The 22630-nt window shown below is 29.1% G+C and overlaps 2 protein-coding genes across 2 annotated transcripts; one reads left to right on the top strand and one right to left on the bottom strand.

Moving 5' to 3' along the window:
- The first annotated feature begins 6712 nt into the window (after positions 1-6712).
- On the top strand, positions 6713-17827 carry LOC107443987 (uncharacterized). Its single transcript, XM_016058032.5, has 5 exons — positions 6713-6938; positions 12797-12920; positions 14357-14502; positions 14880-15015; positions 15823-17827. The coding sequence occupies exons 1-5, from the start codon at positions 6899-6901 to the stop codon at positions 16067-16069; spliced, it is 693 nt and encodes a 230-aa protein (XP_015913518.1). The 5' UTR covers positions 6713-6898; the 3' UTR covers positions 16070-17827.
- A 672-nt stretch (positions 17828-18499) lies between these two features.
- On the bottom strand, positions 18500-22144 carry LOC147815867 (uncharacterized). The gene has a single exon (XM_087156642.1). It carries the CDS (start codon positions 22142-22144, stop codon positions 18500-18502), a length of 3645 nt encoding a protein of 1214 aa, XP_087012768.1.
- Positions 22145-22630: the final 486 nt, after the last annotated feature.

Genomic DNA, 22630 nt, shown 5'->3' with positions numbered 1-22630 from the left:
CGTGATGTTGTTGAATCAGAGCTCGCTGGAGGACAGAGTAAAGATCTATTGTGTTTTCTGAGGAAAGTTGGTTCCACCGTGATGACAGTGGTTGCCATATATTGGTTAGAAAGACGGCCAGATGAGCGCCTACTACCAACCTGACTCAGGCCTAGACACACTGGACCTACATCTGGAGTCATGGTATGGGGAACTATTTTTATGACAGCAGTAGCACTCTCGTACAGCAATTTTGTAAGTTAACCTGGTGACCTGGCTGTTTTGTTGCCATTCATGAGCAGCATTCAAAAAGGTATCTTCCAACAGAATAACGCTCACTCTTATATTGCTGTTGTAACCAACATGCTCTACAGAATGTCGACAGGTTGCTATATATAGCAACGCTACAGATAGACAACCAGATTCACCAATAAAGCATGCATGGGACCTCATTGGATTTCAACTTCAGCATCATCCACAACCAGCATTAACTAACCCCATATTGACTGGTCAAGTGCAACAGGTATGGAACTCTATCCCACAAAAGGACGTACGGCATCTGCATGACACAATGCATGCTCGTTTGTAAATTCTGGTCTTTACATCGCTTATCTATGTATCAGTACTTCACATTTGAAATAGTTTTTCTCTTATTTGTATAAACCTGTTATCTTGAAACTTTAATCAACTAAATATATTACTCTGAAAAACTCATTACCGAAATTCCATTACTGCACAATATTTTTTCGTGGTGTTTGTATTTTTTTCATCAGTGAATATTTTAACAACTAAACAAAACATAAGCGAAGATGCTAGCTAGGTTAAAGGTATTATTATTTCTTATAAAGTTTTAAACATCTCAAAATATCTCAGTATCTTATATATTGCCCTAATATCGTAATTTTAAAATTAAGTTTTTAATTAACTGGCCATATAGGGTTCAGAAAACGATTCAAGCAATTATATTTTTTTTCTCTTTCTTCATGCCACCACGTAAACTTTTTCCATAATATACTAATATATTTTCTTTAATTTCTATTAGTACTTAAAGTTTTTTTTTATAAATGAACATTAGTTTTAAATAGTTAAGTTTTTTTCAAGTATTAGAAAAATAGCCAGTTGGCCGATAAGAATTTATGAACATTTTCTATATTAAAATTAATCGGTGCAAAACATCGGGTTTTTTGTATTAAATATGCACCCCTTTTCTCTAAGAATGAAAAACAAATAATTTAATTACTTTATTGTTTCTTAATTGTTTTATTTGTGAAAAGTAAATACACATTAGTGAAACTCAATAAACCTCAACTGATTGCTTTATTTTTTAAATGAACAAATTCGAACCGTAATATTATTTCTACGTTTAAACTTATATATTCCTCCGATAATTTGAAGAAAACTGCTCTTTTTAAAAAAGGATGTTGTAAAAAGTTGCTTTTGTAAAAATTAGTTTCCAACTTAAGCGCAATAAACAGAATAGTTTCATAGTATAATTTGTTGTTAGGAAAATGCTTTGTTTTGTTAACAGCAAATATTAAAATTTGAAACTTGTGAAAAGATTATACAGCCATGCTAGTGTTTGAATCCACATGTGATTTGAAATATATAATAGAGGGCATTTTTAAAAAGAAAATTCGCAGCGAGAGGTTTTACATACTATGAATAAAACTTTTTCCTATATTTCATTATAAGAGGATGAGAATAGTATTCCTCGAAAAAACCTTCTCAGTAATTTCGTTGTTTCCAGAATATAAATCTGTTTGAGCAAAACATATTATTTCCTAAAGGCTAAAAAGAAAAACAATTTAACTATTATTATTTCTCTAAGCTTATTCCATTAGTTTGTTGACATCGGTATTAAGGAGACATGCATTAAAACCCCTTTTACTAGTATAGTATAAATGCATTAAATCATATAGCTTGATTAATTAATTTTTGAATTATTTAATATGTTTAAGCAAATAGGAGTATGAAAATAAACTCTATCTAATTACGCTTGAAGTATACCCTAAAATACATCTAGAATAAATTTTTGAACGGATAAATGAAAAATGCATTTTAAAACAATTTCGTACAGGGCAGAAACGTTAGCTTGCTTGAAATATTTTGACGCATTTAAAAATTTTTGACGGAATTTTTTGACGCACTTAAAAATTGTTTTATAAGCTAGCAGTAAAAAAATGTACATTGATTTTTTTCTAAAAAGTTGTGACTCATTAGTATGTTTTCAATCTAAGAGACTATGCCATTATCTTCCATAAAACTTATTACTTAAAAGTTAAACTTACATCGCGTGCAGTAGTTTAATATATTGTGTTGCTAAATGAATGATCCAAAGACACAGCAGCGAAAAGATAAAAAACTTCATTGACTTTAAAAAATATGAAGGTGGAAATAAAATTTGATAAGTTTCAAGCTCTCAAAAATAGGCTTACATTCTGAAGACTCGCCAGGCGTGAATGTCTACTTTTGTTGCATATTTGTATTTTTTAATTCGATGAAGTTTTTACCATCACTTATACTATTTCATATTTAGGTCTTTATCATTATTTTGATAAAAACTTTATGTTCAGAATAGTAAACATCTGCAATTTAATATTTTAACAGGGTTCATGTGGTCCTTCCGTAGCATCAATATTGTGAAGTTATTTTCTTTAACTCTAAAATTAAAATTTTTGAAACCACGTATTTGGAGTTAATTTAATGAAATTGAACATTTTATTTCTTAAGTTTTGCTAACACCATTTCAGTATCTTACGGACCTTACGAACTCTGTTTAAAACGAAGGAGATTATCTTTAAAGATATATGTATTGATGGGGAGAGTAGTAAAATAAGTTTGTAAAGTAAGGAAAAATAAAAACAAAAACAAAAAACATAGTAGCGGTATTCGGTAATAAATGCAGCTGATCCTAATTGAAGAACATGTTATGTGACATTTTATGGTGAATTGAAACATCAGGAGGCTATTTGCAAATCATCTTTATTCAAAGAAAAACATGTAACCAAAATATTTGGCAGAATGAAGAAGTTTTTTTTTTAAAAATGTGTCTTACAATAAAGAACACATTATTGCACCATGTTACTCTTGAATGTAACATATGTTTCTATGTTTTTAAAACGTCACTTTACGTTCACCAATTTCATCATTTTTGAAAAAATAAATATTGTAAATTTTATAAAACCTTGTGAATGCTCATTAGAGTTATCATACCCTCTAAAAGTTTTCTCAGATACTTTTTTTCTTTAAACTTTCCTTCCTAGAAGACTTGATCAAAGCATTAAAAATTATTATCCCTAAAATTTTGTATATGTACATTATAAGATATGTACATTTGATTTTAGTAGGAAATTCTTACGTAAAGGAAGTAAAAAGAACGCAAGAAACTCAAATGCTAGATAAAAAGTTCATATTTTGAAATTTGAAGAACTTAGAAAATCATAAATAATTACTAAATTAACTCAACATTTCTATTTTAAAGAAGCTAAAAAGAAGAAAAAAAATCTTTGCTACTTGTTCAAGAATCAGCTCAAAATATGTCTTTTGACTAAAAACTTCGAGATATTTTTCTATTTAATATTAATAAATAAACCTTTCGGAATAATCACAGAACATTCCTTCATTTTTTTATTGTCTGAACTTGGTAGCTTAGCAACGGAGTAAAATGCGTTATTTATATGGTTATCTTAAATTACTCATTTTGGGTGGCTGATTCTTGTAACTATCACTAAATATATATATATAGCTTCTTAGCCCCTTCAATTTAAGATCCAATATTTTCAAAATTTTGTGTATTTTAAGGGTCAGAAATTCAAATAAGTAAGTAAAATGAAAATCCATGTTTATTCAGAGAAAATAGGGTTTCGTGTCTGATTTCGAAACTTACTTATTAGTTAGAGCTAAATAATTGGCGTATTTAAAGTCACTCCCCAGAACCCTTAAGAATTGACACTCAGTACGTGAAAATTCGATCATTAGAAGGACAGTTGTTAAGAGTGATATCGTTTTTATATTATCCATACAATCCAAAAGCTGTCGAGTGATATCGTTTTTATATTATTCATACAATCCAAAAGCTGCCGAGTGATATCGTTTTTATATTATCCATACAATCCAAAAGTTGTCGAGAAATACTCTAAGTAAAGGACCAATTTTGTGCTTTATATCAATGAGAACGTTTGCTCAGAATGTTTTGAACTTCATATTAAATTTTTGACCAATTTGGCAAAAAATTAATTTCTATAAGATTTCTGTGGGGGGGGGGGTCCATTGTGTTCCAAATCTAAATCCAGCTTGCAATGAAATGTACTTTAGTACTTTGTGAAAAGATTCCAGAAATGAAGGGCATGAAAACGATACGCATGTACTGAAAATTCCCTGGTCGTACGCACTTCTAATTTGTGTACCACAGAAGGAGACCATGTTTTTCTAAATACAAAAGCTTGGAAAAATATTTTTGAGCGTTTCAATGGATGAATCCTTTTCTACACCTTTGTTTTCCATGTAGCCTTCTATATTCAAGAGATGCATAAGGTATATGAAGGGAATAAATGGTACCATGCGTTTGTACATTTAATTTAAATTCTACTCTTTCAGACTGTATGATATTTTTTTGTTTCCTTATTAGCTTCATTTCATGTACTGGAGAAAAAAAATAAATCTTGATCTTTCTCTTGGCGGTCTATTAAAGCGTCGTTTTCTGGCAATGGTTTCAATGATACATCATCAGCACCTATTTGATAATAAGTACTTTGTCCCCAGTGACTATTGCGTATTTTGTTTTTCTTTTTATACTTCCTTCTTTATTTTTGTTATTATGAGCTATTAACTTGTACTATATTTAATATTTTGTATTTTTTTAAACATTGGGACTTGGTACATATCTAAATTCTCAATAAATTCTTGCTGACTGGGCTCGTTCCTAGGCTGGTGTGGAGCCGGACCAGTTGCCAAGCTTTGGGCTACATGGTAAAGGGCCCATAATGACCTAGGCACAGGTCCGAAGTTTGGAGAAAATAAAATAAAAGTGACTATTATGATTATTGAAAGCCTAAATGGAAAGAATATTTCTTCAGAAGGGAATTCAATGCCAACGATGAAGGGAAAATGTTCAGAGCGGGAAACTGGAAAGACATGGCAATACAAAAACTGTCACAGCGTCTTCAAATGTTTAACTTTAAAATGATTAAACAGTGAGTGACAAAAGCGATAAAAAATTCAAAATTGAAGATTTTTATAGATTTGGTATTTGTGTATAATAAGCTTGATATTCCAGAAAGAAGTTTTAAAATTTAAATTTCGTTCTATCAGTTTTCTGAAATGCTGTTTTATGTTTCATAGCATTAGCAATACAAAGAAGAAAGTTGTCTAGCCACTTTTCTTGAAGTCTATCGTATAGCGCTTATGCTGTTTATTCAGTTGAATGGTATTATTGTCATTGTAACTTAAACAAACCATCGTTATTTTACAATAAGGACAAGACGACTCTGATCCATTTCGTTGGTTTAAGTATAAGGCATTTATGATTTTTCATTTTATTTTGAAAAGAATGCATACATTTCAAATAACATAAGTTTATTTTTGAATGCATGCATTTCAAATAACACAAGTTTATTTTTAAATTTTATTTTTCAAATGCTGAAAATAAAAATACGGAAATTCAATTATGCTTAGAAAATTTTTATTTGATTATAATATTTTGATTGATATAAATAAATTTAATTACGTAATATTCTATCGAAAAATAATTGTCTATTTAGTACCAATTTTAAATAATAAAATTTTACGAGAGTCTTTTCAATTTTTAAACTTTTTTCATTTTTTGAAATTTATTTTTTAAATTTTTTCAAACATATTTTTTTTTCTGGTTTTTTAAAATGAAATTTTTAGAAAATCTTGCTTTATTTCTTGCATTTTAGCCTAAAAATACTCTAAACTGCTTCTTATTGTAGAAGTTTCCAGCTTAAATATATATTTAATTAGCCCTACTGCTGGAAAAATCAAAGTAAATAACTGAGTTTCAACAGATAGTTGCGCACGAATTTATTCACTTAATTTTTTAAAATGAAATTTCAAGAAAATCTTGTAATATTTCTAGCATATTAGCCAAACAAAAGCCAAACTGTGCGTTATGATATAATTTTTAAGTTTAATTATGTGTTTAAGTGATTCCACTGCTAGAAAAGTCAAAATAAATAGCTGCATTTTTACAGACAGTTATCTACATCTAAAAGTAAAATTTTTATTCACTCAAAATTATTGATAGCTAATTTAGTATGAAGAATAATATGACTCCTTGGTTTTCGAGTTTCCATTAACATTCCGCTAAAAATTACAATGCATTGAACTAAACCTAATTAATTTTTTTAAATAATTAAAAACTTCTAGACATAGTGGAAACGAAACAAATATAAGCAAAATCATGCTTGTATTTTAAGCTGTTATCTTGTACGTAGGATTTTTAAAACATACCACATATATATATATATATATATCTTAAAGATTTTCTTGCAATTACAAAATAAGAATATATTTTGTATATGGGACTAAGTATTTCAAAATGCATGAAAAATAATTGTAGTCCTATTAACTCCGTCCTTCACACGATTCTGAGTAACTGCAAACATTTAAGTTTTCGGTGTTTAAAAAAAGAAGTGAAATTTCAGAATGACGTCAAATCATCGAGGATTCTGACCTAAATTCGATTTCTCTTAAGCAAACAGGTCGTTTGAGCAATCGGGGTCGAACTTTCTGATTCGACAGCGACTTACTTTAGGCTGGACATTGGGGGTCAAACCACGTGGGTATATATTCCAATATATATAAACATAGCCTTAACGCCGGTTTTCTGATTCACAACACTGAGAAATACACTTTTAAAAGGATTACTTAAGAATTCATCAGAAAACAATAATTGAAGATGAAGTATATAATAGCGATCTGCGTTTTTGCGGCTGCTGGTAAGTTTTGCTTTATAAAGATACAATTTGTCAAAATATGACGCTGCCAAAATTGAAAATTGTAAAAACAGTTGTAATTTTTACTAAAAAAAAATAAAAAAAATTCAAACGTGAAGTCAATATAAATCTAAAGTGAGGCAATTGAGAATAAGAGGAAGATGTGATCATATGAACTATACTAATATTGCTAAATTAACTATTACTTATTTTTAAAACCCAAAACGATAGTAAGTGTACATTTCTTGCAAATTAAATAAATAATTAAGATTTGAATTTTAAATACGTTAAAGAAATTAAAGGATTTTTCTACGTTTCCATATGTGTGCCCATATTTTTTATTGTGCCACTATTGGTTTCTCAATGAAGAAGAAACATATGAATTGAAAAATAAGGAATTCATAGATTTTCTGAATCAATGTACCAAGAAATCGATTAGTATATTTGCATATTAACTCCCAAAAACGCTGTTTTAAGTTTGAAAGAAAAACTAATCAGAGCTTATCTTAGTTATTATTCGGAGATTAAAAGATTATGCTAATTTCAAAGCACTTGATATTAACTACATCGGCATAAAAAATCAAATTAAATTTTTTTTTATATCTTTCTCGTATTATTTTTAATATTCTCTTGAAACCTTGGATACAAACATTTTATTTCATTGCGTATATTTTAGTTTAAGGATTTTACTAACTAACTTGTATTCCTAAGAGTTATATCCAAATCAATGAAATAATGGACACATGTCTAATAAATTTTCTTTTTTTTTTGCATTAAATATGCTTCTAAATTCACGTGAAGCTTTTGAAAGAGCAATTTTTTTACCTTAATAGCTGCTATTGCAAACTTTCTTAGGAAAATTTTATGATCCTAATAAATTAAATTACAAGGAAACAAATTGTAATAGATTATGATCCGATGACTCAAAGTATTAAGTTACTAGCAAGTATTTATTATAATAAGTTATGATAGTCTAAGTTTTGATGTAAGGAAAGTCCTGATGTAATATAGAAGCTTCGAGTAATTAGCGAGTGAAATTTTGGTCTTTCTCTCGTAGATATATGTAATTTTTAAAAACTATTCTGTGAAAAAGGATTGCTAAAAATTTTAGCAAAAATATTTGTAAAAAAATAGCTCTAAAAATAATAGTCAAAATTTAAGACCATATGTATTCATAATTGAAAAGCATTTACTCAATTTTGAACGAATTGCATAGTTTAAGAAATGATATGGCGGAAGGAATGTGTGAGAGAGACATTTGTTGAATGCTGTGGTTTCGTAGTTGAATAATTGACATGGTTATACATCCAAATACAAGGTGAGTTAGAAAGTTTTATAGAGTGACAAATCATAACATATATTTCATTCGCTGAAAATTGATACGATCAGAAAGTTAAATAAAAATTAACGATACACTAACTAAGTTAATGAGAACATATTTTCCGAATTGCAAGCCTTTGTACCAATGAAATTAGAATTTGGTATGCCATGATGCGTTATTGCGACGACCACTATGTAAATGTTACTAACTCCCCGTGGTACCACTATAGTGGTTAAAACATTCTACAACGAATACAGGGGAGTTTCTTTGTTCAAATCCTTCCGGGAGCAGCAAGCATTTCTCTACCCTCATCCCTAGTGGGACTGCATGTTGCTCAAAAATGAATATGTTCTGTTTCAATTTATGGAGTTTTCTAAGTCGACTATTATTTGTTTCGGACTATAATTTGTTGACACATTTTTGATCTATTTAGAAAAACCTTTTTTTAAAGTGTCCTAAGATACAATAATTTATGTATCTTTAATAAAAAATAATAATTATTTTAATTTCAGTATTATTTGCTTATAAAGAACGGCATGATAAAATCATGCATTGAAATTCAGAGGAAAATAAGCATTTCGATTAAAAATAAATAAATACAATGTATAGCATCATTGCAACTTAAAATGAATTTAAAAATTCTTAGTAGAAAGAAAAGTCCAAACACTATAAAAGTCCTTAAATTTAAGACTTAGAATAACTTTTTGGTGGATTAGTTATTCTCTCTAAGCATTTCTTTTTTCATTTATTTTTGTGCGCTTAAATTTTTCATATCTTACTTGACTTAATTGAATAAGTTATAGATGATTTCACGAAGATGCTATAGCTTTTAAATTGCACGCTAATTTTGTTTAGTTAAATTGATTTTTTTGTCACTAATTAAAATGTTTATTCTGTATAAGGCATAACATTTAATAAATCATATGCCAACCAAAAGAAAAGAAAAATACATGGGTGTGAATAATTTATTGGTTTTAAATTTTTAATAATTAGCAACATTTATAACTTAGAACGGTTATTGCTATTGTTGAATAATTTATTTCGATGGCGATCAAGTGAAACGTAAATTTTTTATTTCAAAAAAATATTTAAAAAAAATATTTTTAATTGTTTTTTAATTAAAAATGTTAGCTTTTTCGCTTTAAAAGTTAAGAAAAAAAGCACTTGAATTGTATTACTCGTATATGCAGTGTCAACAATCCGAACAATCTGAATTTTATCTGAGCAACATTATATATTTTGTATAAATAACAAAAAAATAGAACTTTTCTTCTTTCTTTTGGTGATAGCAAAGTTTTCTAAATAATTATTCAAATAATTTCAAATGGAAAATAATAAAGCTTTTTTTAATAGCATAACGTTTTTAATTTTTCTTAAAAAAATATGTATATGATATTAAAATATTTCTCTATCTATAAGCAGCTCTCTTAAATCTTCTGCAAACTATAAACACATTAAAAGAAAGCCATTGTCAGTTGATTAGTGTTATCAGAATATAAAAAATAAAAATTTTCAGCCTGCGTTAATTATGTTGCTTAAACTAATAATTATGTAGCTTTGTTTAAAACGTGTTGCTTAAGCATATGAGAGTATATTTAATGATTTTAGGCAGACAAATATAAGATGTATTTTTACTTGGACAGCAATACATCATCATGTATCGATTTCACATGCGCGAGTAACCCATCCTCAAGTGAATAAGTAACTCATCGTCATATTGCGTGTCAAAAATTATCAAGCAATCCTCATTTACCCTGCATATTAGAAAACAATTATTCAACGCTTATCAATTTTTTAAAAATGCATTTGTAGTTTAAATATTTAGATGTGTAAAATTTTGATATAAGTTTTCTTTTTCAAATTAAGTTTTAATAAGTTTAATTATTAAGTTTTAAATAAGTTTTGAATAAGTTTCCTTTTTCAAATAAATTTTCTTTTTCAAATAAATTTTCTTTTTCAAATAAATTTTCCTTTTCAAAATTTAAATTAATAATTCTTTCAAATTTGTCGGCATTTAAAGAGATTACTACTTTATTCATCACTGTTACTTATTATTCAGCTCATTGTCACTATTATTATCCGGAGTAATTGCAACTATTGATACTACACGAGTCGAAAAACAGAGGTTTTATGCTCATCACTGAAAGAAAAAGAAAAAAAAACGTAACAAAATTTAACAACGTTATCAAAATTTAGTTTTATAAAATCAGTGTTTTTATATGCCGTTTTCCTCCGAATTCCTTCTATATTTCAAGAGTATTACTGTTTAAAAATACGAAAAATTTTTTTGACACTAAAGAAGAACTTGGAAAATAAGTAATTAATTAAATAAATGATTGAAAGAAATAAAACCTGACTATTTTTTCATGTCACAGTTACTCAAATAAAAAACCCTCTGAATTTTTCTTACATTGGTTTACAGGAGAACATATCTGTCCGATGAGTGTATTTTATCCTTTAATAAAATGTCATTACTACTTATGACGAACATTCATCAACATACAATAATCAAGATTATCTCTTTTATAATTATTGTAGCTTCGACTGCTTTGTTTATTAATTATTACCCCAAATTCATATGAAAACATTAATTGAATCTTAAAACGAAGGCAACGTCCTGAGCCAAAGGCAAGGGAAAGTTTTTGCCCCAGATTACTGGGTCAGAGATCACATGAAATATTCTTCATTATAGATTCTAATTGTGGTGGCAATTACAGGGTGAATTTCCTCTCCAAATTTAATTTCGAGTTTCATCATTCCCTACCATGTGCTTGTCTGCACCAATTTACTTTCTTTTTTGTATCATTCTATCTCAAAATAGATCAAGTTGGGAAAGGAACTCGTTGAACTGGCTCAGAAAGGAAAAGCCAATAGCCTCGATATTACAAACCTAGAAAATCTCTTTTCATTTTTATGAAAGAGAAAATAAAACTATGCAGTAAAACCTGTAAAAGAATAGGGTACTTTGAACTGAACTAACTTAAGGAATTTCTGGTTTTTTATTAAATACTTTGTTTATCTAATCTCAACTAAATAGACGTTTTAAGTTCAATTTTTGTTTGTTAACTCTTTTGAGAATGCTAAGAATATTAAGAACGTTGAATTTTAAGAATGCTATTGAACTTTACCGTTGGAGAAAGTCAGTTTGAACATTAAAAAGTATATGCTTCTAGCAATTATTTTAAAAGGTTTTTCTTGTAATGATGAAGTAAAAAAAAATGTTTGATTAATGCATTCTCTGTTTTTCTTAAATATGAAAGTATTTTCTCGTGAATACTTTATAAATAAGAAAATAATTTTCTTAAACCATTTTTTTCACTTGATTCTTTTTCATGAATTACATCTTTTATAACATGCATAATTCAGTTAGGACTCCACGGATTTTATTAATATTTAGAGAGATGTAATTTTAAAATTGCATATATAGTCCATGTGCAAATTGTGTTACTTTAAATTTCTGAACAAAATTGACTTAAATGTCACCACCTCCCCCACTGCTGCGAAGAAATATTTTTTATCACTTAGCATTTAAAGTTGACCAAATCAGTTTCAAAGATTTCAAGTTTAGAGATGATTTCTTTTTATTAGAAAAAAAAGGCATCAAGTTTAGAAGGAAAAAAACTGAAACGCTGTAAATACGACCAAACGGGGTGCCGGTACTATTTTCCTTACTTTGATTCTGAATTTATTGCATTGTACGCATAAAAATAACTTGTTCTCAATAAATATATTTGATTCAAAGTTGTTCAAATTTAAATTTGTATGACATTAAAATTAATGACTTTGAAAGTACAGTAAATACAGTTTTTGAAAATTATAAAAACTAAAGACCTATTCGAGAAGCTAACTTATGTATAAACATTAAATAAAACATCACCATTAGGAAGTATTTCAAAATAATGATACCTGTGTGTAACAATACAAGAAAAAAATGAAACACAACATGATCCATAGCAAAAAGAAGCAGTCGCCATAGTAACGCGTGAATGGCGAGCATGTTGCCATTACACGCGTTACTATGGTGATTGCTGCTGTTAAAAAATTGTAAACGATTCACGATTTCTTAATAATGCATTTTTCTTTACATTATGTTTAATATGCTTGAAGAACTGTACCAGAGATATCCTGAAAATCTGTTTCAAAGAAATCTTAAATCGTTTCCAATTTTAAAATAGCCGCCATCTCATTAGAAGCGCGTGCAATAGCAACATAAGCACTGGCTGCTCAGGAACACAAAATATTAAATTACCAGCGCATGATTTACGCCCTTATTGTAAATACAGTTTTATCCATCAATACTGTATGAGACAAAAATTGAGAAGTTAACTTGCTTTGCAGAGGAATTTTTTCTTATGCTGAAACATGCTAATAAGTATTGATTATTAACGATATGATGTAAACATTATATCTTGTTGCTGTTGAAAAAAACATTCATTTTAAACGCTGTTAAGAATCATTTAAGTTGAGTATTTAAAATTACCCATTTTATTGTTTATGATAAAATATTAAGTTTGCTAATTTTAAACCATTGTTTCCACAGCTTATCAGATTGCTTCACAATCATGCCATCTTCGAGAAGTGGACCTGTGTATCGCTACTATGATTTTCCACTATCAAGGTAGTGGAATACCAACTGATGAGAGTGGAGTATCTCAGCTTTGCGAGTAAGAAAATAAGTTCATACAAAGAAAACTATTTAAAGATACAAAGTCAATATCATAAGAGCAAGAATAAGCGAAACAGCGTTAAACTTTAATTTTGATAGATTTATAAATTGTGATCTAAACTGAGTCTAAGGTATAGAAATTGATCATTTGCTTGAAAATGACTGCAACTTATTTTGAGTCATGAAATTTGTGGACTTAGTTGGAAGAAGTTAATCAAACACAAAACAACAGCTGAAATTACAATGCCGTATGTTAATGTAATTTCCAGTGAAACAAACTAATATTCTATTTAATCAAACCAAAATATAAGGTATTCAAGCCATTCATTTGGTAATTTTTCTGTTCATATAGTAATGGTTCAGAAGAAATTATGTTTTTCAAAATTATAATTCTTATTATCATACATTTAGTAAAAAATACAAAACTGAAAAGTAAATTTAACCAATCAAATGGATTTTTACGCCACGCTAAGGCATCATGATAAAATTATCAAATTTTAACACGTTTACTAAATTTCATCTAATTGTTATGTTTATCACATTATATATGTTAATTTTTAAAAAATTCTTCAAAAGAGCACGTCGGTAAAAATTACCAAGATTTTTGTTGTTCCCATAGATGAATAGAGTTACGTTGTTCCCATGTTGGTCCTACAACCACTGTAAATTTAAACATATTCTGGTAGTTTCGACCATACCTCTTACCTCAGTGAGTCCCGCAGTGGACTGATCGTTAAGACACGGTTCCCAGCAGATCACCGAAGTCAGTTTGCTGGTGGGTGACCACCTGGATCAGTCTGCTTAGGGATTGAGGGTGTGCGGTATTGGTCCTCGTTAAATTGTAATCGTAAAGTGCTCGACTTCGCATGTAGGTCGTCGGGATACTGAAGTGGGGTGCCATCAAATTGCTGCAAATTATAAAAATTGTGATGGCATGTCTTCGGATCATCCTCAGGGATGTTTCCCAGACCGTCACCAATAGCCCATTGTGCAGCTCTAGCACGACGTAAATGTACTACAACAACAGCAACAACTTATCTCAGTGTATCGTTATCGTTACTATAAACTAATTAATAAGAAATATTACTTCAAAAATTTTAGCAACCCATAATTATATATTTAAAAAAATGCGCAACAATTTTAATTCAAATAAAAGGGGAAAAAAATTCCATGAAAATCTAAAATCTCATTTAGCCACAATAGCCATTTAATTTCTCCCACACTTAGAATGTGCATGACTTACTTCATGTAGGTTTAACTTAAAAATTCACAATAAGCATCAAAACAATGCATCAAAACTGTGTTCGATCTCTGCTAGACATTCAATTAAAATGAATTAAAGATTTTTTGGTTATTTCCAGTTATGTATATTTTACTTTGATATAAATTTATGCATTTTTATTTTATGTTTCTTTTTTACATAAACTAATACAGATCTATTGACGAAACTTCACAATGTCTTCGAAATTTCACAAATAAATGCATGACACCTGTCCAAAGAGAAGTACTTAACTTGGTTGCTGAGGGTTCTGAAGCTACAGTTAAGGATTTTTGCACACAAGGATCCGAATTGAGAGCCAGTAAGATATATTCTTAGTTTTTTTTTAGTTCTTAGTTAGTTTTTTTTTATATATATTCTTAGTTTTTTTTCTTAGTTTCTTACACATTCGGAAAAATGGAAGAAGACATTTTTATTCATTTGACAAATTTATAATATTATTTTCATTCATTTAAGAAACTAAACCTTTTTTTTGTAAATCGATTTTTTTTAAATACTTATATTGATTTATTTCTCAAATTTCTGTGAGTAAAAAATAATGCGACCAAAATAGTGATTAATTGTATTCTTTTAAACATGAGTACAATTTTATTCAATAACTAAAATTTAAGAAGGTAGTGGCTTTAACTTAAATTTTAAAAAATAATAAGAATAAAATTTGTTTTTTATTATTTTCAGAATACCTTAGACACTCCAGATGCTTAGGAGAAGTCCATGCTGAAGACCAAATGAGAGATTGCATGGTTGACATGCAGGTCACTGTCGAAACTGTTACAACAACTAAATTCGACAAACGAGTCGGCACTCTTTGTTGGTAAGTCATATACCAATTGCTCAAAAAACTTATCAAATTATTCTAAGAATCTTAATCCAATAACTTCGAACTTAGGTGAAAAAAACGTGAGGACAATTTTTTTTTTAGCGGACATGCGTTTAACTGTTTTTCCTCATTAACCAGGCCGGATAAAATTACAATTTTCCAAAATTGTATGCATTAAATTAGATTCTTATGGTATAATTTATTTTCTTTAACACAAAAAGACCCCAAAATTTGTCGTTATGTTAAATATACTCGTAAGTTTATATTCAATACTCTGCAACTCAACGAAGGATGAATATTGTTCTAAAAATGTTCTTGGAAGTACTAAATACGCATTTTGGTTACATGCGCTTAATAGAATAGTCTTAATATTTCTTTCAACTTGTTTTAGCTTGTTTAATCAACTTTCATAACTTTTCATTTTTAACTTGAAAAAAAAGCTCAAAATCAAGCAATATATAATTTGTATTGATAGTTCATTGTTTTGAAACAGCTGTATGTTATTTCTCATAACGCTTAATATTAATTTAATGCAATTAACAATGAAACAAATTTGAACAAAATTTCTTGCATTTGAATTTGAAAATTAACTTTATATTTCAACACCCTAAAAAATTTCTAATAGTAAAACGACCCAGAAGCATGTAAACCTTTTTTTATTAATTTATGAATGCGTTTACTTTACTTATTAATGTCAATAAACTGCTAAATTTAATCGGAAAATCGATTACATTTTTAAAAAAATGGTAATATTGATTAGAAATAACATTTTGATATTAATATTGTTTTATTTGTTTACAGTGGATTCAGACGATTCTTGGAATGCGGCGAAAAACTCACAGAACAAAAGTGTGGCCGAGAAGCTGTAGAGATGGGCAGGACCGTTTCTCAGTTGGCTGTCACTGAACTTCCAGGAGTCGTTTGCAACTCTTTTGACCCTAACAGTAACCAATGCCAAGCACTTTTGCCCCCTAAAGGTTCCACACCAAAAGGCACTCAATCTAGTTCCCAATTAGCACGACTTTTGGCTACAGCATTAGGAAACTAAGAACATTAAAAAGCCAAACTACTGAAGGAATCTGCCTAGAGATTTTCATGACTGCGTCATATGTTGTAAAATTTCATTCGCGAAACATCATTTATTTTTTTCTTAATAATTTATCTTACATTGACTGCGGGCAATCAAAATAAAATTACATTATCTAAATAGTTTGGCATACTTGTTATTTTAAAAATGCTCTTTATGAAGATCTATTCTAAAGTAGTATTATTCCTTGCCTTATTTTGGCATTTGAGTAGCAAAATTTATTGCGTTCATTAAAAAAAGGAGTTAATATTACCTAACTTCTAATAAATTATGATTTATTAGTTCCGTTAATGATATTAACTAAATCTTTTTAAAGGAATTCAAAGTTTGTAACTTGAATAAAAGCTACTTTTTGTTTTGAGTCAACGTTAAGCTACTGTTTTCTGTAATAGATGTAAATTCTATTTCAGTAAAACAAGATCTATGAATGAAGAATAGAAAGTATTTTATAACAATTTAGTATGATTCTAAAAATCAATTATGTTAAATAATGTGATTCAATAAAGCTTTGAAGTGATATTGTGAATAAAATTAAAAAACTAAAATTTCCCTAAAATATTAACTAAAAATAATTAAAATATTCATTATAATGAAGCCTATTTGTAATAAATTTGACTAAACAAATTAAATTAAACCTCGTATGAAATAATTCTAAATAAACATGTAATTTCAATTAAGAATTAGTTTCAATCAAATTAAATTCATTTCGAATATATAACTGTAAAATTACTTATGTAAAAAAATAATTATCAATATTTTTTTTGCTAATTTTTTTAAAATCACAACAGAATTTTTTGGTTTATTTTTTATTAAAACATGGGTGAATTTTGACATTATTTAGAATGCATCTAACATTACTATTTATTACTTAAATTATAAAGATCAAATATATATTCACTCTAATTTAATGTAAAAACGATTATACTTCTATATTTACGCAACCTAATCTTGATTTAAAGTTTTATTTTTAAATAATTCTAACTGAGATCATTAAAGATAAATTTATCTCAACTGTCAAGATAATTTCCAAAAATCAATGATTTTCTCGCTTACAAATTTAATTGCTCATAAAACTACTATTTTGTTTTTACGTATTTCAAAATGAATTTTAGGAGAAATACTCTTTTTCTAAAAGATTTTTTCACCCAACAGCGTGTTTAATTTAAAAACCCACTTCAATTTAGTCTTCCACTTTTTTTTTAATTTCAAAGAAATCTTTTTTGAATAAGAAGATTTGGAAAAAGATGTCTTGAAAAATTATCTGGTATGCTAATTTAAAACGCTCAGTAAAAGCAAATACGTCAAAGAAGTCATTTAAATTGATGATTTCGTGATTTTACTGTTTAACGAAATACTTTCAATTTATATGTAAATTTTATTCCTCTTTTTCTAAGACTCTTTCATCAGCAGTAGAAAATTTAAAAGTTCTATCAATTGGCTCACGAGTTGAGTTTAATTAAAATTTCAATCAGTGTATTGCGCATGTTTTACAAACTAAAACTATTATTTTAAAATCCTTTAGACATTTTAAACTATTAATGTAGTTTAACCTCTTCAATTTACTAAAATTGCAAAGTACCATGTGATTTTTTTTGTGCTAGTGTTTTATCGTTTAATATTTATTTTTCAAAAACAACTCACCTTTTTTGTAAAACAAAACTTTGAATGTCAATTTGTTGTATGTAGAATAAAATTGTTTCTCTTTTTTACCTTTTCAAATGTCTTTAGTTTCATTTTTACACTCTTTTACACAAATAGAATTTTCATCTTAAATTGATAAATACATGCAAAATAAAATAGTAAACATTTTATCTTATATATATAAGATATATATATATATATATATATATATATATTATATATATATATATATATATATTATATATATATATATATATATATATTATATATATATATATGTCAGGTATATATGCCGAGTTACTTCAAACTACACCATAATGCGATGATGTTGGTTATCATCAACTAATTCAATTAACCATATGATCAATAACAATAACAATAATATTTATTCCTCAATAATAACATGAGTCACATAGACTCTAACCACTTAGGTTCGAACCACACAGGTTTCACCTAAATACAACCAGTTTCACTTAGAAACTACACATCAACTAACTCTCTTCATTTACATCGAGAAAGTTCCAATACATTCCTGTTCCTGAGAGCGACATCTGGCATATTGACAGAGAGGCTGTAGTCTCGCATGTTACACTCGGGCATCCTACGGGTTTCGTCCTCGAAACAGAATGACTAAAAAAAATCTGAAAAGAGAAAAAAAACAAAGCAGTATACAAAACAAACATAACAAATACATAGCAATTTTTTGAAGGAAAAAAATCAGAGCTGCATCGTTCCATCAGTAAATATGCACTAATTTGTCCATGGCTTCATATAGTCTACAGCAGTGGTTATTAAGTTAGGACCTTCATGTTGCCCAACTTTTTCTACTTCGTATCGGTCATTGGATTTCACTTTAACAATCTTGTAAGGACCATGAAACTTGGGACGCAACTTTAAACCAGTTCCAAATTGTGTTCTTTGAATCGCCACTAAGTCATCTTTTCTGTACTTGTGGGGTTGTTTACACTTTCTGTTGTGGGTTGATTTATTCTGCTGTTGAATTTCCATAATTCGTTGCTGTGCATCACTTCTAAGATCTTCTCGTTGTTTCATAAAGTAGTTTTCATATTCGTCTGTTAGAATTTCTTTAATCCGTAAATCTTCTTTATTTTTCATGGGTATTCCTAACATAAGTTGAAAAGGAGTTTTGTTTGTACTGGTGGAAACTGTACTATTAATAAATCGCTGAACATCGTTTACGTGTTTATACCAGTCCATTGGATTTTCGATGGATAACTTTGTGAGAATAGGGATAAGAGTTTCGTGCAATCTCTCTACTTGGCCATTTCCACGAGGTACTCCGGCAGTAATAAGAATATGTTGAATATCTTCTTCTTGACAATAGTCCTCAAATTCTTTAGACACATATGCACCGCCACGGTCTGATATAATTCTGGAGGGATTACCAAAAGTTGTCTGTTGTAACCGCAATTTCTCTAAAGCTGCTTGAGCACTTACATTTTTTACGGGGTAAAGCCATACAAATTTCGAAAAACCATCAATCACAGAAAAAATGTGCTGATATTTCTTTTTTGTTGAAGGCAATGGACCTATAAAGTCAACGTGGTATGTACTTAAAGGTACATCTTCTTTAGGAATCGGGTGCAAGAAACCTTCTTTCTTTCCTCGCTTTCGGTTGCATAAAATGCAGTCAACACAGTTTGTTAGGACAGATTGTATTTTCGCTTTTAGACCAGGAATATAATAATTTTGTTTAATAGCTTCTTCAGTTTTAGAGAGTGCGTAATGTCCCTTACTATGAACTTCTTTAATGATATCATTTTGCATTGCTTCTGGTATTACTAGAAGATTCCTGCCATTATCGTATCGATAAAGAATGTCATTTTTAATAAAGTGTATATTATCTTTTCCATTGGCAATTAATGTTTTAATAGTGTTTATTTGCTCATCCTCTTTTTGGGCAGCTGCTATTTTCATGGTTACCTCATCATGCTGAGTTATAAGAGCAAAATTTCTGCTTAAGGCATCAACATGCTTCATTTGTGTAGCAGGCCGATGCATCATATCAAAGTGAAACTCCTCAAGATACAACGCCCACCTCGCAATTTTAGGGATAATTTCTTTTTTACTCATTGTGCTTCGCAAAGCAGCGCAATCGGTTATAATTTTAAACTTAACACCTAACAAATAGTTTCGAAATTTTTTAAGCGCTTCAACTATGGCAAGGGTTTCTAACTCATGGCTACTATATTTCTCTTGTTGTTGGGACGTTTTTTTACTAAAATAATGGATTGGATAAAATTTACCATTGTCTGCTTTTTGAAGAAGAACTGCTCCGAAACCAAAACTACTGGCATCTGTGTGGAGCTCTAATTGGTCTAATATGTCCTCCATAAGGGGTAAGGGAAATCGATCTCGAACAATTTTTTTATTTAATTTCCTATAATCGATGCAAACTCGTGTGGAATTATCTTTCTTTTTACAAAGGACTATAGGCGCACAAAATTCTGAACAACTTTCACGAATAACGCCATCTTTTAACCAGGTGTCTATTTGTTTTTCAACTATTTCCCGCTCTTTATATGACAAACGACGAGCATGTTGGGAAATGGGAATTTCATCCTTTAAAATAATATTCATTTTAATATCCGAGGATTTAATCTGAGAGGGTTTATAATTGTTAATCAAAATAAATAAATTCTCTCTGATATATTTATTACGTATGTGAGATAAATCTATTTCATTGAGGTCAATAGCATTAAATATCTGAGTTAAGAAAGAAAAAGTTTCATTAATGGGCGAAGCCTCATTAATATTCGAATTTTCCGAAGTCAAAACAGAATCAGAAAAGTGAGCCTTTCTTTGATCATAAATTAACATAGAATCGCATCTGGGCATTACACTAGCCTTGAAGGGAGACGCTCTGACTGAGTTTTTAAAAGTTTCGGTTTCACTTCCGAAGGGTGAATTTTTCACGCGAGAAATGATTGTATTAACGTTAACTGTTTTTGGGGTAGAGGTATTTTTAACAAATAATTTACCATTCGCAAAATTGATATCTAAACAATTAAGCACATCCATTCCGATTATAAAATCGAATTGCATTTTATCAATAACATAAATATTAGCATTAATCGTAAAATTATCTATACCTATGTTTGTATTAAACCAACCTAATGGGGAAATAGGCTCTTTACTTATTCCCGATAAAATAATATTAGACAATTGGAGGGGAATAGGAGGAAATTTTTGATATAATACATCACTACACATGGTTATTTCACTGCCTGTATCAATAATAGCATTAATTTCACTGTTAAATATTACAATTTTTTTATCAATACGAGTTGGTAGAATTAAATGTACGTTTCTTTCGGTACATTCATGACTGAAATGACCTGATTTATTACAGTTTCTACACTTTTTGATTACTTGATCACATTTTGCACTTATATGCCCATAATTGTGGCAGTTATAGCATTTGATATGAGACATATCTTTATTTTGATTCGGATTATTCAAACCAGGAGAAAAGGAAGAGATGGGTGTGTTTCGTTTTTGTTGAATTGGAAATGTTTTGGTTTTAAAGATTGAATTCTTATTAGAGGTGTCTACTTTTCTTGTTATTATTCGCGCGTTTTCGTATGTTTCAAGCTTATCAATCAATACACTTAATTCAGTTATTTGGTGTAAATCATCCAATAAATGTTCGCGGATATCTGACGGTAATTTTCTTCTTACTTGGTCAACGACCACATATTCTTTTAGCTTGTCAAAGTCTGTTATTTTCAAACCGCTAATCCACTCGTCAAAATAGTGGTTTAATTGATATGCGAAATCTCGCCAAGAAACATTTACTTCTTTTTTATGGAAAGAAAATTTCTGACGGAATTGTTCCGGGGAAAGTTTAAAGCGTTTCAAAAGCAAAGTTTTAACAAAATTATAGTCTGCAGTTAATTGTTCAGGCTCTTGAGCAATTATTTGAACAATGCTCAGTGGGAGAAGTCCCATTAAATACGTGACGAATTCAGTTTCATTTATATTTATTCTGTTTGCTTGACGCTCAAACAATTGTAAATAGGTACTGATATCGGTTTCGTTGGCATCAAAACTTTTAATTAGTTTATATAAGTCACTTGTTTTTAATGTTTCTGTTGCTGGAATCGGAGTTCCGTTTTGCCGATTTAAATTTTCCGCTTTAAGCTTTTCAAGCTGAATTTCCTGTGCTAATTTTTCTTTTTCGGCCGTCGCTTTTTCCAAGCGTTCCGAAACAATATTTTCTAACACATTTTTCGTAAATATTTCATCATATTTAGCATCGGAAGTAATTAGCTGTGTTATATTGATAATTTTAGGATTAGGGGGAAGTGTTATCTCTAATTCTTCTGCTAGTTTTAACAGATCTTCCTTTCTAGATCTGGACAAGAAGCTCATTATTTTATTTTACTCTATAATTCACACAGAATAATAGTAAAAAAAATATAGTACTCACAGGTTCGTGATTTTCCTTTATCCAATTACAACTCACACTTCTGTCACCATTATGTCAGGTATATATGCCGAGTTACTTCAAACTACACCATAATGCGATGATGTTGGTTATCATCAACTAATTCAATTAACCATATGATCAATAACAATAACAATAATATTTATTCCTCAATAATAACATGAGTCACATAGACTCTAACCACTTAGGTTCGAACCACACAGGTTTCAGGTTTTACCTAAATACAACCAGTTTCACTTAGAAACTACACATCAACTAACTCTCTTCATTTACATCGAGAAAGTTCCAATACATTCCTGTTCCTGAGAGCGACATCTGGCGTATTGACAGAGAGGCTGTAGTCTCGCATGTTACATATATATATATATATATATATATATATATATATATATATATATATATATATATAT

The sequence above is a fragment of the Parasteatoda tepidariorum genome, chromosome 2, assembly GCF_982258835.1.
Source record: "Parasteatoda tepidariorum strain Cologne lab strain chromosome 2, Ptep-v5.0, whole genome shotgun sequence".
Classification (NCBI taxonomy): domain Eukaryota; kingdom Metazoa; phylum Arthropoda; class Arachnida; order Araneae; family Theridiidae; genus Parasteatoda; species Parasteatoda tepidariorum.
Note: the sequence above shows the minus strand (reverse complement) of the source record. Positions and strands in the feature narration are given on the sequence as shown.

Coding starts and splice junctions, on each gene's coding strand:
- LOC107443987 (XM_016058032.5), top strand. CDS start 6,899: ATGAAGTATATAATAGCGATCTGCGTTTTTGCGGCTGCTG. Junction 14,503..14,879: donor AGGATCCGAATTGAGAGCCA/GTAAGATATATT, acceptor TATTATTTTCAG/AATACCTTAGACACTCCAGA. Junction 15,016..15,822: donor CGAGTCGGCACTCTTTGTTG/GTAAGTCATATA, acceptor ATTTGTTTACAG/TGGATTCAGACGATTCTTGG.
- LOC147815867 (XM_087156642.1), bottom strand. CDS start 22,144: ATGAGCTTCTTGTCCAGATCTAGAAAGGAAGATCTGTTAAAACTAGCA.